Source organism: Atractosteus spatula, chromosome 21, assembly GCF_055471065.1.
Source record: "Atractosteus spatula isolate fAtrSpa1 chromosome 21, fAtrSpa1.hap1, whole genome shotgun sequence".
Lineage (NCBI taxonomy): Eukaryota > Metazoa > Chordata > Actinopteri > Semionotiformes > Lepisosteidae > Atractosteus > Atractosteus spatula.
Window position 1 is genome coordinate 16,414,945 of NC_142726.1, and position 15,485 is coordinate 16,430,429.

The following is a 15,485-nucleotide window of genomic DNA, read 5'->3' on the forward strand; positions in this document are numbered from 1 at the left end:
TCGGGTTCAATCAAGGCAACAGAAAAGCCCAGCGGCCTCAGTGGGCTAGCAAGTTTGATTGAAGACTTTATTAACCCCGCCTGGCCCGGCACACCCCAGCAGGACCCGAAGAAGGTGGTGGTGGTGTTTTTTTTTAAAGGAAAAGGGGAGAAAAAGAAAAGTAGCGGAGTCCTGGGACCCTGCGATTGAGAGAGGTGGGGGTGGTGATCTAATCGGGCCGAAAGCAGCCTCTCGGTCTTCTGTGGCACGCACGATAAGAGCACACCACTGCGCGGCAGGGCTGCACTATGTCCCTTTCATCTCTTAGGGGAGCGGGTGATGTCATTTGTGGGTCTTAAAATAGCCGGCCACAGTGCAATGATGAGGGAAGATAGTCCGCATTCCAGGAGCTGTCCAGCAATTACTGCCAGGGACGTCTGAGAAAGCCAGAGACAGAATCGGGGGGCGCCGAGCGTGTCATGGCTGCCCTGCCTGGTTATGCACTCCTGCAGAAATCCCCCCCCCCTCCCCCATCCCAGGGACCTGTGGATATGCAATAATGTGTAGCCTGCTTAATAATCCTGGCTGAGAGAGTGCCTGATTGTGGCCGCTGCTGCTGCTGCTGCTGCTGCTGTGTGCCTGTCACCCGGTCCTATTCGGGGATCATAGCGATTGTGGCGATACTGCAGAGACACTTTAAAGGATGCTCCGAAGGGTAGTCTTGTTCAGTGCATCGCCAGGCCCTCTTGATTGGCGTGGGGCTGCAACAGAGTGCCTCCAGGCAGCAAGGAGATGCTGGGAAAGTATAAGCCAGAGCTTTGTCTGTTTTCGTGGTGGCGAGTTAAGCACGCTGGCGCGGTCCAAAAACTGGCGTTCCTGCGTTGGTGCGCGATGTTAAGATTCTTGCTGCTGGACAGTGGACAAGTAGGGAGGCAGTGGCGGTGTGGCGTCGGTCTGCCTCTGTCCTTCCATGTTCAACTGTTTGAGTGGGGGACCCACTCCCCTCTCTCTCTCTCTCTCCCATCCTCATCCTCCATGTTGGTAACAAGTTGTGTCATTTGAACTTTTGCAGAGGAAGGCATCAATCACGAGTGCAAGCTGTGCAACCAGATGTTTGACTCTCCGGCGAAGCTCCTGTGCCACCTGATCGAGCACAGCTTCGAGGGGATGGGAGGCACATTCAAGTGCCCAGTCTGCTTCACAGGTGAGGATGCTGGGGTGGGTTGCACGTGGGTGTTTAATACCAGCTCCGCCTCCACGAGGGATGATCACAGCGCTCTGTATCACTCGAGCATGTCTTCAGAGTCTACCTGGGCTTCCCAGCATGCACCCCCCCCGTCCTTGACATGTCAAGGTTCTCCTGCTGTCAGCTCCTTTACTGCTTAATTGAACTGAGTAACGAGCAGCAAAGGCTGCTGGAGGGCTGGCTACTGCAAAGTCCTGGACCACAGTGAAATGTCTGAATCTGCTGAATGAAACAGCCCTGCAACACATGACACGCTGGGGCGAGCCTGATTCAAGAGAGCTTCAGGTACAGCCGCTGGGAAGAGGAAATCTTTCAGCTGTGTTTGGCAAAAGGTTGAAGATTTAGCTCGTCCTGCTCCTAGAGCATGAGAGCCATGCAGCTCTATTGTTGGTCCTCAAAGCTTTCAAGGGAGAAAGGGGCACGGAGAGGATCAAAGACAGGAGCTGCTACAGGCAGGAGATGCCCAGTTGCTGACATTTCAAAAAATGCCAGCTCTCTCATAACCCTTTCCAAAGCGACAAGCTCTGTACTGCCAGTTTTATTGATTTTGTTCAACCACCAGTCTACATGAGCACTGGGCTGATCTGTCCATCTAGCCAAGTTAAATGATCCTGTTCGTAAATCAAGATGATGATGATGATGATGATGAACGACTGGCCCTGTACCTGTGTCACAGTATCCTGATGTCACCTAGGGTCTGCCCTGTAACCCCACCCCGGGCCATACTGCAGGCTGAGGCCTGTCAGTCAGTCGCCATGTCTGTGCTGCTCAACCTCTGCTCAGTCCCCACTGCGCCTCTCCGGCTCCCTGCGCCACAGACACGGCTGCTCTTTAGTTTTGTTCTCTCTCTCTCTCTCTGCTGGGAGATGAAGCTCTTTTAAAGTTTTGTTGTATTCCAGGGTGGTCATAAATAAGTGAAGCGTCAGTATTGGGGAAGTTAAATAATTTATGCTTTCCACATTGCAAACTAAATTTACTGAAACAAAAAAAAAGAAAGAAACGGAGAGGGAGAGAGAAGGAGGAATAAAGGGATGATTTATTGATAAATATCACGGGGTCTGGTGGGAATCACGCTCAGTGTGCTGGTAATGGCATCAGACTGGGACAGCCTGTCCCCCTCCGCTGCCATTCAGAAAACACTACAGTCGGCTGGGCTCCGTGTTACTGTAGCAGTACCATCTTCCTCTCAGCTGCGTGGTTGGATATTACTCCAGACGCCCTGGCCGTCTCTCAGTGTGGTGACTGGGTCCTGTGTTTCTCTCCCGCAGTCTTTGTGCAGGCCAATAAGCTGCAGCAGCACATCTTCGCTGTCCACGGACAGGAGGACAAGATCTACGACTGCTCCCAGTGTCCACAGAAGTTTTTCTTCCAAACAGAGCTGCAGGTGCGTTGCCCCTCGGGGTCTGTGTACCCAAGTTCGTAGCAGGGACACCCCCCGGCTTGCGTGCTCAGCCGGTCCACAACTGCGACTGCGGACTCTGTTTTATAACCGAACATACAGCAGACGCACACAGCCACAGCCCCTGCGTAGTTTATCTGATATGCCCAGTGATTTCAGTTAAATGAGGCAATGCTCGAGAACTTTTTTTAAAAAAGGTCATCTCTTATCGAAATGAATCATTGCTGCTCTAAAATTATTTTTTAAACACATTCACCTGTGCGTTGGTATGTAGCTCACTACTGTTGGGAACGTCTGAGCAGAATGCCGAGACTGTCTTCGGGTTTCTCTCCTGTGTGAGAGTATTAAGATTTCAGGCTAGGGTCTCCACTTGGACACGTGAACAGGGCATGTATCTAGTTTTTCATTGAGCGGGTCTGGTAAGAATCTGCAGTGGCAGAAATGGCTGGTCTTGTACAGGGGATCGAGTCCGATTATTAATTTTTCATCGTGGGGGAAACTTAGGAGGAGAGAGGAGTGAAGTGATGTATTTTAGCCTTCGTCCTGAAACAAATTCAGCTAAGTGACCCTGTGCATCACAAAACAGAGGTTAACAGGTCTAATTAATACCCCCTCCTAATGACGAAGCTCCCTGTGCAAGTAACGATCAGCGCGGTGACTGATTCCGTCGCTGGGCTAATCAATTTAGCCCCCTGCCAGGGCTGCTGGCCGTGGTTTTGTAATCATCTCTGCTTACAACAGGAGGCCTGTCAGGGAAGGACCCCTCTGAAATAAATGGAAATTTGTAGGGAGTTGCATTTGTTTCTTTTTGTCCATTAACGCTAGTGGAGGGGAAAAATCCATTTAAAATCTTCAATATTTTTTTTTTACTGTATTAACACAGAACACGCACTGCAGTCATTCCATATTTCTTCCCTTGAAATATTTATTCACAAGTCTGTACCCTGTTCATTGCCCATACACCAAGGGTTCGAATATTTACAAGCGCGATTTACATCGGCGCCTGCAGCTGGGCATTCGTATAGGAGCTATCAGCAGTGCTGTTCCCCGGAACGAGGCACTGCATGTGGCTCATTACATTGTGAACTTCTGAGCAGGATGCTGAGATTGTCCTCCAGTTGCACTTCTGTGTGCCAGTATTAGGATTTAATGGATAGTCTCCGCTCAGACACGTGAGAGGGTCGTGTTTTCATTTAGTTTTGCATTGAGCAGGTCTGGTAAGAAGCTGCTGTAGCACAAATGTCTGATCCTGCAGAGCAGGTCCTCGAACCTGCAACTTATTCCAGGTCTACAGCCTGGAGCCCAGATCCACGCTGCCACCTTGTGTGTAGTTACTGGATCCAGGATAACAGTGGTATTTGCGATTAACACTGGACTCCAGAAGCGAACCCGAGGAGCCTTGCTGAGCTGCTGCTTGTGTACTGCTCTGTGATCTACACCGTGAGCACACCTGGTGCGCAGGTCACTACAAGAGCCCGCCTGTGTTTCCCTGTTGCCGAGGTGACGGCGGCCTCCCGGCTGTGTCCGGGTGCTGACCGTTTCAGCTGTCTCTCCGAGAAGCCAGCGCGACGGTCAGCCTCCTCGTTCGCCCGGCGCTGACCGGTGGCGTGGGGGGTGTTTTTCTAGCTCAAATATTGAGCCGCCCCCCCGCCAGGGCAGCTGGCTGCTGTGTGGTAATCATCTCCGCTTGTAGTCCTGGGCCTCTCCTGTTTTGCTTCCTCAGCAGGGCGCTGTCGTGGTGACCAGTGTGTGTGTGCGAGTGGAGCGCATGCTGTCATTTCGAAAGGAAGCTGGCTGCTTCGCCGCTCTGCCGTTCTAATCTCAGGTTAATGGAAGCTGTGTTCGTACTCCCCCAGATAAGAGCGGTGTAATTAGGGTCTCCTGACGCGCCTGCCTATTCTGTTTCCCTGCACCGTTGTGAAAGTTTGTCACGGCTTCTTTCATCCCCGGGGGCCCCGACACGAGCCTCTGACACTCCTGTCTGAGCCCCCGGCTCCAGGGGACTGGGAGAGCGAGGAGCCCCCCCCCCGGCCCACACCCCCTCCTTCCTGAGCTGCTGCATCCGTCAGCGGGGCCTCCTTTTCGGAGTGCTGGGTTTTTTAAAAAAAAACAACTACTTACTGCCTCCATTCCAGTGTAGCAGAGGCCAGAGCAGAAACGGAGAAGAACTGAGTCCTGGTTGATAGGGCAGTGTTGTTTCCTCGACAGCGGGGCATTGCGTGGTGTCAGAACAAGAGCCTTGATTGAATGTTCACTTCATCGGGAAGCTCATCTGAAATCCTCTTAAGAAAGGGACTGCTCCCCTCCTTTCCGAAATCTGCTCATGGTGCTGCCTGTGGCTGTGGAACGGGCCGGCCGTGGTGGGATTCGCTCTGGAGGGGATGGGGGCCTCACCCCCAAAGCCCGGCCCGTCAGTGGGGAGGCTGGGCAGAGAGGCTCATTGCTGGGAAAGATCCATGGCTCCCATTACCAGCCGTGACCTACATCCCTGCAGCCGACCGCTGAGAGCCACCCTCCACCATGACAGTGATCAAGAGCAGGAGCTCGTTGGCATATGGACAGGAAGTTCATTTACCAGCAGGCGCGCTGCGGGCACCTTCCGAATCTGTCTTTTGCAATCTGCAGCAAAAAACCCTTCCCGCTGTCCTGGGTCCTCTGCTCACAACGTCCGAACTGGGTCAGCGGCCGCCATACGGATCGCAGGAGTTAGACGCGAGTCCTTTGTCACAGCGGAGGCAAACGTCGGCACCCGCTCTGCTGGGGGCCGAGGCAGGAGCAGACCTGGAGCCGAGACGCTGTAGGTGCTTTCGTGCATTTTCCCTGCTCTGTGACGGGGATAGGAAACGCCAAGGAAGAGCCCTCCTGGGTCTCTCTTCTCCTTGGAAAAAAAACCAACAATGTCAGCCAGAGCAGTGTTCCAGGAGGGCCTTTCTCCTGGTGCGTCGCTGCCTGCGGTTTTCTCGTTTGCTTCAGTGGGTAGTACCGAAGCCCCATGCATATTTTACCCCTTCTCTCCAGTGCAGCATAAATACTGCAGACGTACCGCAGTAAATAAATGATGCCTTCTGCGTGATCAGTACCATTAAACCCTGCCTTATGGATTTGTAATCTGCGCTTTGTTTAAACTTCGGAGAGACTGCTTTATTTGTCTGGTGCAATTCCCCAGGCCGGTACCCCTTGTGTTGTGCTGTCACTCAGAGAGAGGATGGCTGATCTTTTCACTTTGCTGATTTTAATGCTGTAATGCTGTCCTCCAGGGGCCTGAGCCTTCTCCCCAGCTCCTGTGTCTTTATTTGCATGTTTGTGCATGATTTCTGATACCGCCTGTAAATATTTAAATACAGGCGGCAGCTGGGTTGGTTGTGTTTGTTGTTGTTTTTTTCATTTTGAGTTTTCGACTCGCCCCCCCCCCCCAAACAACCCTATCTGAATTTTCAAGGGGTGGGCACACTTGGGAGACCGCAAGAATGGACACCTTCCTTCCTCTTTGCAGCCCTGCATGTCCGAGAGGCCCCAGACATGACTCCACAATCCAGTGAGGGCATTCGTTTTTCTTCTTTCCCCTCGGCCTCTGGTATCTGGTGCTAATGTGCTGCTCCCGTTCATGGTTGTGACAGCAGATCCCAATATGAGGTGCTATGATTATGGTCAACCTGATTATGGGCCTGATTCTTTTATTACTGCTTCTTTTGATGCATTGATGCACGCTCGCTGTCAGGACCTCGGTATGTAGAAACAGCACTTGGACTTCCATTGCGAATCACCCGAGATCCGGGGCCTCAAACTCCGTGCCCAGGAACCTAAAATAAACATGTATGGAAGCATTAGCATTTCATTGCACTTGTGCATATGACAGATAAACTGACTCTGTTGCTTCCTTTAAGTATTTAACACTCTCTGGATGGATAATCTCAGATCTTTATTGTCCTGCCTCAAAGGTGAAGTTTGCCATGCAGGACGAGCTGAAAACGATGCCCCATGCTCTCAATATCTTTTCCCCCCTCTACTGCGACCTCAATCTGGACACGGCTGCTCAACTCCTAATGAAGCAGCGCTGCTAATGAACGTGACTGTTCCTTCCTCCTTCCCAGTGGCCCCCTACTCGGAGCTGTGGGGTCCCGCAGTGCCCGGCCTGGGCCCCCACGAGCCCCCTCAGTGTACAGGACTAGAGACGGGCCTGTGAGCTGAAAAGCTGGGGTTCAGGAGGCACGCGCAGGAACCCCCCCCCCCCATTCCCCAGCTGGGTTCTAGAGCAGGGCTCATCAGGGCAGGGAGTCAAGCAGATCCCCGGGGGAGTGAGGTCCGGGACCGAGGACAGAGGTGCTGTGCGTGACCGAAGTGACTGGTGTCTGGATTCAGACAGGCACTGCAGGGACTACAGGCTGGTCCTTCTTGTTGCTTCTGTGTCTTTGGGTTTGATCTGGGGTCCTGAAGAGGTGGGCAGGACCCTTGACTGACCCCCTGCTCCAAGTCCCTGCCTCCGAAAGCACCGCTCACTCATCCCCACGTAAAACGACCTGTATGGGGGGGAAAAAAGCAAACAGGCAAAAAAAAAATCAGACTCGCTCGCTTTTCCAGACATAACAGTATATGCTTGAGTGTTTTCACGAGAAATGTCTAGATCATTAAATATAATAGGTCTCAGCTGCAGTTTTGATCAGCGAAGCATGCACACAATTCATCACAGCAAATTAGGTATGTCTTTGTAACTTATCTCACAGTAATTTACAGAGCGTTTTAAAGGTGCCGGCCACTGTGGGCAGAACACAATGTCGTTTTCGAGAGCGGGCTCTGTGCCGTGGGAGCTGACTGGGTCTTTACTGCAGGGCTGTGTGCTGCCGTGGCTGTGCTCCGGCCTGGAAGCACTGCAGAGAGCTTCTCCCCGGACACATTCATTATTTATCAATTAAGCCTGTGTCTTATCTGGAGTGGAGAGTGTGAACTAGCCCATCAGTCTCTCGCTCTGCTTAGTCGCCCCTTCCTAGCAGTCATCTGCGCCCAGACGGTCGTGGCAGACATATTTCAGAGAGTCTTAGCACAGGACAAACCGGATAGGTTTTGTATTTCTAAATAATGAAATTAGATGAGGAACCTTAAGGTACATTTGGCTATTGCTATAGCTGGTACTACCTACAGTAATAGTAATAATTCAGCTTTCATCTGTCCTCATGTCAGTGTAACATCAGTTTTTGTCTCGCCTGCTTCCACTACTGCAGTACAGGTGTGAGCACCACGCCCCCGCCTGCTTTCCTTTGTCATTCATCCAGCCTCTCAAGTCTGTGGATATGCACCTATACACCAGGATGCACAGCAATATCTCATGTATAGAAACCGTTTTTTGCTTTACGTGTTTGGTGCATCCTGCGCAAAAACGATGGTTCACTTTGAGCAGAACCATTTTTAAATGACCCCCTATCTCCCCCCCCCCACCCCCACACACAAACACACACAATGTCCCAGACCTCTGCAGGGGCCCCCAGTGATCACACCTCCTCAACAGATTACCTTCCACTTGGAACTGTTGACAACCAGCTTCCTGTGCTGCTGAGGAGCTCTGTGGATCAGTGAGTAGGAGCTGTGGCAGAGTGACAATAAGCACAGTTGTTCTGATTAGCTGACTGGGATCAGCTCAGACCCGGAGCCCTGCAACAGCACCGTATTTGTTCCATTGCCTTATAGTACGAGCTGGATTTGTGCTCATTCGACATCTCTTATTCACCAGCTGCAATATGTGCACCACCTGCATGTGTGGCTACATACTGTATATATTTATACGTTCATCCTGCTCTTCTATATAGATTTCTGATGGTAGTGTAAGCCTTCGTGAGCTTCCAGCCTATTTTCCATTTCCGAGGTGCTGTTAATGGTTTATATAGTACATCCGCCAACTGAGGAGCAGTCAGATGAGCAGGAGGTGGCCTCCTCTCGTTTCCTGTGTTATGGCCTCGTATTTTTTTCACGATTTGTGAAAACGACGCTTTGCTCAGGCTGTGCATCGTCGGCCAGACTGTGCCGCTGCCTGTCCCCTCACTCCAGACCGGGCCCTGGCTGAGGACGGCTCCTCCGATAGCACATACAGATTCCCCCTTCCCTCCTCCGGACGAGGTGCTGTGCTGCTCTGGGAGGCCGAGGGGACCCGAGGTGTTTTAATCAGCCGCCCGCAGGCCGTTCCTCGGTGCCTCTCCTGTCCGCCTGGCTTCAGGAGGCCGCCGTGTCTCCGGGATCCGAGCGGGCGCCGCGGCTGCACACAGAGGCTTCCGGAACAGCAAAGGGCACGGCGGGAGGCGCGCGGCCCCACGAGACGCGCCAGTCAATCACGAGAAAGTCATTACTGGAGATGGGAAAATGATCGATGAACAGCAAATCTGCTATATTAATTAGCTGCGGCATCCCAGCTAATGCCGTCTCAGGTAGAATCTGCAGTATTGATCTGGTAAAATAACTGCGCCGCACAAGCACGCTTTTAAAGGCGCAGGAGCTGATGCAGTGGGAACAGTGTCTTCCTCACTAAGTGAGGCAATGCGGAGGCCCCAGCCCGTGGCCGGGGGGTCTCCGGCCTGACCTGAATCCCCATGGGGCTCCGTGTCACTTCCTGTTTCATGTCTGCCTGAGAGCTTTCAGGCACCTACAGCTGACCAGCGAAGCCAGGGAGGCGTTCGATCAGGTCCCTGAGAGCCCAGGAACGGACACCTGCCTGAGCGGAGGGGGTACACTCTGTGTACCGACATGGGGCTGGAGCCCTGCAGCTGCACAGTCTGTCCGTGCCCATTACTGCTTCAGTGCAGTACCGGCGTCACTCCCAGGATTATTACACCATTATACCAATACAGCTGCACTTCACTCACAAGCCAACAGCAATAGACGCTAGCAATCACGCAGTCACTCTCCAACCCACAGTGCCACTGCACTGTTTTTATTATCATGATTATTTATTTTTTATTGCTGATACGTTTGTCTGAGAAGCCCCTTCACTGAGAGTATGTCCGGGGGGAAGGCAGCAACAGCAGAGAATGGCTTCTGTGGGGGATGAAGGCACCTGTGACTTCTGTAGTGGTTTATTTTAAAAGCTGCTCATTAGCCTTCATCACACCTCAGCTCGCTGCCCTTTTTTGTTGTTGTTTGTGCGCTGAGCGAGCGCGAGAGGGGCTGGCATGGGGGGCAGAGAGTGGGCGATGGACACTCGCTGAAGGACTCTGTGCAAGGAGAGGACTCTCCTCTCGGGCTTCCTGTCCGCCCCCTGCGCCCGCTGGGCTGCCCGCCCTGCCCGCAGTCTGACCGCCAGCGCCACAGCGGGCCGGGGAGGTGGGGGGGCAGGCCAGCGCCAGCGTGCAGGAGTGTGGGGGGGGGGAATGTGCTCGTAACCGACTCCCGAGCGAGTTTCCTGTCTTTCAGGAGTGAGAACCGGTGAGCGTGTGAGGCTTTAAGACAGCCCATCTGTTAGTCTCAGACCCTTGGAAGACTGTCAGCATTCTAAAAATAATCCCTCACCGAGTGCATCAGGCGGCAAAGGTGATTCTTCATATCGCGCCGCGGGAAGGGGGGCCAGCTCGTGCGCGCAGCCCTCGGCGTCTCCTGCACCGGCTCTTCCTGTCTTCCGCGCCAAGTCCGGCCCAGCTGGACCCCCGAGAGGGGGCGGAGGACGAGCCAGCAGTCGCAGGAGCTGGGGAGGGAGAGCTTGCGGGACGGCCCGCTCTTGAGACATCTCCTGGACGCCGAGAGGCTGGAGCCACACTCTCTGCTCGGACGCTGGGCCGGTACTGACATCGTGGCAACCCACAGCCTTCTCAGACATTACCTGGGAAAGGCTGTTAAGACGCAGATTTGAGATTTCTTCTTCTGTTTGTGTCTCAGATTCTCTGCGTCTTGAATGCGAGTGGGGAATTTCCCCCAAGCAAGAGCTCCAAAGGACTTAGCCTTCTTTCTGTCGCCTGGTTTTCTTACCAGTTTAAGAAAACAACGCCAGTCTTCGCCCAGAGTGAGCGAGCTGTGCTCATCTGCGGGAGAGAATTCAATCAAGGCTGCTGCCCTCTCCCAGCAGCCTCCCCCTGCCCTGTGACTGAGAGGGACGCTGGTCCCAGTCTCTTGTAGATCTGCTCTCCATGCTTTCTGTTCTGCAGGCTTAGACCGTGACGATACCACTGTGGCTATAAATGACACTTCGTGTAATCTTGGCTTCAGATAAGTGACCATTAGAGATAAAAGGACCCCTTCATTTAAGTCAGGTCTAGGGTTTGGTTTTAATCTAGATGAATTACTGTAGCCCTGCTGGACATCAGGGGGTCCGCCATCGTGACGCTTGCTTATTAAGTACTGGTCAGTGCTGATGGGTGTCTGATGAACAGAAAGGTCTGGTGAGGTCACGAGAGACTAAGACAAGCCTAGCTGCCCCATAATGTCTACATCTGTTTTTTCTAAAAAAAGATTAGAATCGTGAGTGGTTACTGTTCCCTCAGCTGGCATGCACAAACAACCCTCTCGGCTTAAACAGAGGATTCGTGATGCGCTTGTTCAACAGAAAATGTAATTCGTTTTCCTTTTAGGCGTGGAGAATATATCAATTACACCGGTGTAGGGGAGGTGTCACATTGAGAGAGTCATTATCAGATTCAGAGCCACATACCAGTCGAGGTATTGATCTGCGAGGGCTAATCGATGCTGCAAGCACAACGCACTAAGATGAACAGACCTGACAGGAACCTGTGCGTCTCTGCGCTGCACGCCTGCGAGTGTGCGCGCGCTTGTAGGTTCGGCGCGTGCGGGTGTTTCTGTGACGTGTTGCAGTGTGGGGTGACTGGCAGTTTCTCAGTGAAAGGCCTGTTCTGCACGTCTCTGGACAGACTTCCCAGTTCTGAGAGAGTGTTCCCGCATGGAGAGGAGGAAAGGACCTTTAAAAATACCCCTCCTTTGTCTACAGCCCAAACGCGAGCTGGCAGCTTTAGACATTTGAATTATTTTGCTGTGGAACCTTGAACCTCGCTGTCGGCTAGAGGGTATTGGCTCCGCGTGGCGTGTTCCAGTGTTTACAGGCTGAGGCAGATAGACATTGACCAGGATCCAGAATGTTTGAGGGTATCTGGTCAATAGTTCCATGTGTCCTGCTGGCCAGCTTCAAGAGCTGTCTTGACTCCTGGTGGACGACAGCAGGAGAAATTTCCCTTCCCTTCAGAAATGAAATCGATTTGTGTTAACCATTTGTGCGTAACCAATTTTTGTCGACGACTGCGAAGGGCCGTAGTCACGAGCTGTCAGCTGTGTGCCATTATTTCTGCTCACGTTGACCCCTCTTTATCACACTGCCGCCTCCCATGCGACTCATGTGATGGGTGCTTTCTGAAAGGCTCTGAGAAGGGACTTCTGTGCAAAAAAAAAAAGATAAAATGTCAGACTAATGGCTTAGTTAAAATGACTATTAGAAACTTTTTTTTCAATGACCCATTTGCTTTTGTGTCCAGTGTTTTCTGGGCGTCTTGTGTCAAGCACTGCAGTATCACTCCTGCAGCCTGGGAATACTGCCTCACAATCAGTTTCCTAGAGCAATCAATACTTCACAAGCAGAGCCCCCATGAACCCAGAAAGGCAGGAGAAGTTTACATTCCATCTGCGTTCTCTTTCAAAAAGACAAAAGAAGATGGTGTAGATAAAACACAAAGGCTGCATTTTTGCATATCAAGTCACCCTTTTCTGGATTTGTGTTGATACAAATGTAGCAGCAGTGTCTCCAGCGTTGAACTAGCCTGTCAGAGTCAATATCACTCTGAACCGTAGATTCATTCGCGACACGAAGAAGCAAGTGTGTCCTCTGCTGGCGGAAGGCGGCACTGCACCCTCTGTGGAAGGGGAAGAGAATTGTTCTGTTAATGGGGTCAGTGGCTCCCTAAGAGATTAGGTACATCACTGGAGTGCTCTCTAGATGCATGTCTTTGCACAGATCTGTTAGAGAAAAATACTGCTAGGCTGGAAGATCTCAGTCTGGGCACAGAAACGAACAATTGGCTTTGACTGCAACGATGCTGCCAACAATCATGTAAATATGTGCGTTTAGATAAGGCGAGAAGAGAAATATTTATCAACGAAACAACATGTTTAATCCTCAGCGAATTTTGTGGTGCTTGAAACAGAACTCAGTAAGGGATTATTCATTCAGAACAGATTTTTAAAAAGAAGAATTTATTTTTTACTTATTATTACAGCCATTATCATTATCTCGTTGGGCATTCGGGATTTGAGCCAAAATAACGCATAATCTTTGTGGAAAATAAAAATCTTAGAAGCCACAAATGTTGAGGGAGCCAACATGTTAATTAACTCTCCAGCCCTGTGCGGGGCTGGCTCGGCCTTGAGAGTTTGCGCCAGTTCAGCGGGCCGACCCCCGTTTCTGTTCCACTGACCTGGGGCCCGTATGACTGCCATGAATGCGGAAAGGGATCCTTAAGGGGGGGAAAGAATTGTTTAGGAAGCCTTGGACCTAGAACCTAGGAATACGGAGGGTCACGTATGTTGGTGCTGGGGTTTGCGGAAAATGAAGCTTGTGGTCGCGCCAGGGTCGAGCCCGGGTCCCGCACAGCGCTGCCGGCGCGCTGTAATAGCAGGGCGGCCGTGCCGGAGGGGGGCTCGTCCGGCTCGTTATTGCTCTCCTCATGTCTCCTCTTCTCTCCCCTCTCCAGAACCACACGCTGAGTCAGCACGCCCAGTGAGGGGACGCGGCGGGACGCCAGCTCTGCCCGGGCCTGGCCGGCCACGCAGTGGGGTGGACCATTTGAACACGACGTCCAATCAAAGTGTCATTTGCAACCCAGATGTAAAACTCCAAATGATTTGGCCACGAGGCTCTGCTATTATGAGCAGCTGGAAATGAATATTAATGGGAGATATTACAAAAGAGAGAGAGAGAAATTAAAAAAAAAGGTATTCTACGTTCAGTATTTTTTAATGTCCTGCTATAAGTATTTTTTATTGTCCTGCTTCCAAGTAGTGCATTTTTGATCAACAGAAAGGAAAAATAAAAAAACAAGCTTGTGCCTCTGATTCCTAGTGTGTAGAGAGACCTGCGTTGCTGCTCCTGTCCTCTGTTACTCCTTGTGTCATATCGATAGGTGCCAGTTTTCTTCAGCTGTTCTTTTTTTGTTTGGCTTCATTTGGAAATTCTCCTCTTTTGGTGTTTTTTTTATTTTGCTTTTACTTGCCGTTACTTGTGCTGTGATGTGATTGCTTGCCAATCGTAATATTTCCGAAATTTTCTTTTTATTATTATATTTTTTTTGTAATTACAAAGATAAAATTAATAAAAAAAACAGAAAAAAGTCAAAACTAATGCTTTTCGATTGGATTTTCCAGTTCACCGGACAAGTGGTTATTGTAAAATGAATATCATCGATTTCAGTGCAACTGGATGGTGTCTGCTTTCTAAATGTGAATTAACCTGATTGCAATAACTAGCACAGTAAAAATAAAGGGAATCCATGCAGAAGGCTTGTGGTTTGTTTCTTATGTTCCTTTAAAACAGGTACCAGTGGGGATTCTTACACACACCTGATGAAAGAATGGGGAAGCCTGGTTTCTCACTTGTAATCAGCACTCGCACCCACACATACAGTATATAAACTTCATCTTCATTTTTTGTGGATTCTCTTTATGGTGAGGCCATCCCAGGGCTGTCCCAGGAATCTTGCTTGAGTTCCAGAGTTTGATTATCCTTGTCCAAGCTCAACACCTCCTCCACCTCTGATGAGCTTGGACTGGGGTTGCAGTCCAGCCCGGGGCAGCAGTGTGGAGTAGATGTCAGGGGTTCAAATACAGCTGGGGCGCTGCTGTTGTAGCTCCAAGAATGACACTTCTCCAGTTAATGCCCTGTTGTATAAATAAATACCTTCCAGGGCATTGTTGTAAATGAGAGTTTGCACTCAATTTACTGTCTTAAAGGTTCATTATTCCCTTTGTCAAATGATGATCCATTTTTCACTCAAATGAACACCAGTACTTCTGCGTATCTGTGTTTGTGTCAATCATCTGGTCATGCGTGCACTGGTCATGGTTAGGTTCTGGATTTCCACTGGACACTCCGGTCTGACTAGAGTGGAACGTGCCAGGCAAGTGACCGGCTGTCAGAACTCGAGAAGGAGCTGCTCCCCAATATATGGTCAACTGATAGAAGACCAACACTTAACACCAAGAGGAGATATAGAAACTCAGACACGAAGACATCTCAGACCTGAACAGACAGCAGCACTTCATCTTCTAACAAGCTGGTTTAGGGTAGCAGTGTTACACCAGGAGTGTAAGACCGTGGATGCATGGAGCCATATTGCTGTCAGTGTCTGTGAATCAGCATGAGGCAACAAAACTTCTGATGATGCAAAAGAGGCCCTTTTACATCATAAACATGCATCAGACCAAGTGAATTTTGCTACCTTTTCCATATTAAGTATGTTCATGAAAAAGACACATACAAGGCGTCATGGAATTTAGATACTTTAAGTATTACAAAAAAGAGCAACCTGCCAACCAACTAAAATACACTCATATTAATTTAGAAGTTTTGCGAAAGTGCTCTGTCCTTTACATTAATGATTATTTTATAGTGAATCACACCTAAAAGAAAAATTCTAGCAGGGCCTATATTTTTGGAGGACATGCTGCTCCATAGCCCTGAATAGCTGACTTGAATGAGTTCAACTGAATTCAATTCAACGTATCAACTTTAAGATGTTTTTGCAGACAAATACTACTTGTCAGCTCAGCGAGCAGAACATTTCTGAGATTAAATGTCTGCTGCACAACCCTTAACTTATTTGATCATACATCACAGTGCATCTCGTTGAGAAACTTGTCAATGTGACCAAAATCAGGGCCCATGTTTATTAC

The 15,485-nt window shown here is 50.4% G+C and overlaps 1 protein-coding gene across 3 annotated transcripts in view; it reads left to right on the forward strand.

The window, feature by feature from the left end:
* znf423 (zinc finger protein 423) overlaps window positions 1-14,088 on the forward strand; it is a 131,102-nt gene extending 117,014 nt beyond the window's left edge. For all 3 annotated transcript variants that reach the window (XM_088938586.1, XM_088938585.1, XM_088938587.1), the window contains 3 exons: window positions 1,052-1,183; window positions 2,494-2,609; window positions 13,289-14,088. In XM_088938586.1, coding sequence (XP_088794712.1) covers window positions 1,052-1,183; window positions 2,494-2,609; window positions 13,289-13,318 — 278 coding nt within the window. In that variant the 3' untranslated portion in view covers window positions 13,319-14,088. The remainder of the gene's footprint in view (window positions 1-1,051; window positions 1,184-2,493; window positions 2,610-13,288) is intronic.
* Window positions 14,089-15,485: the final 1,397 nt, after the last annotated feature.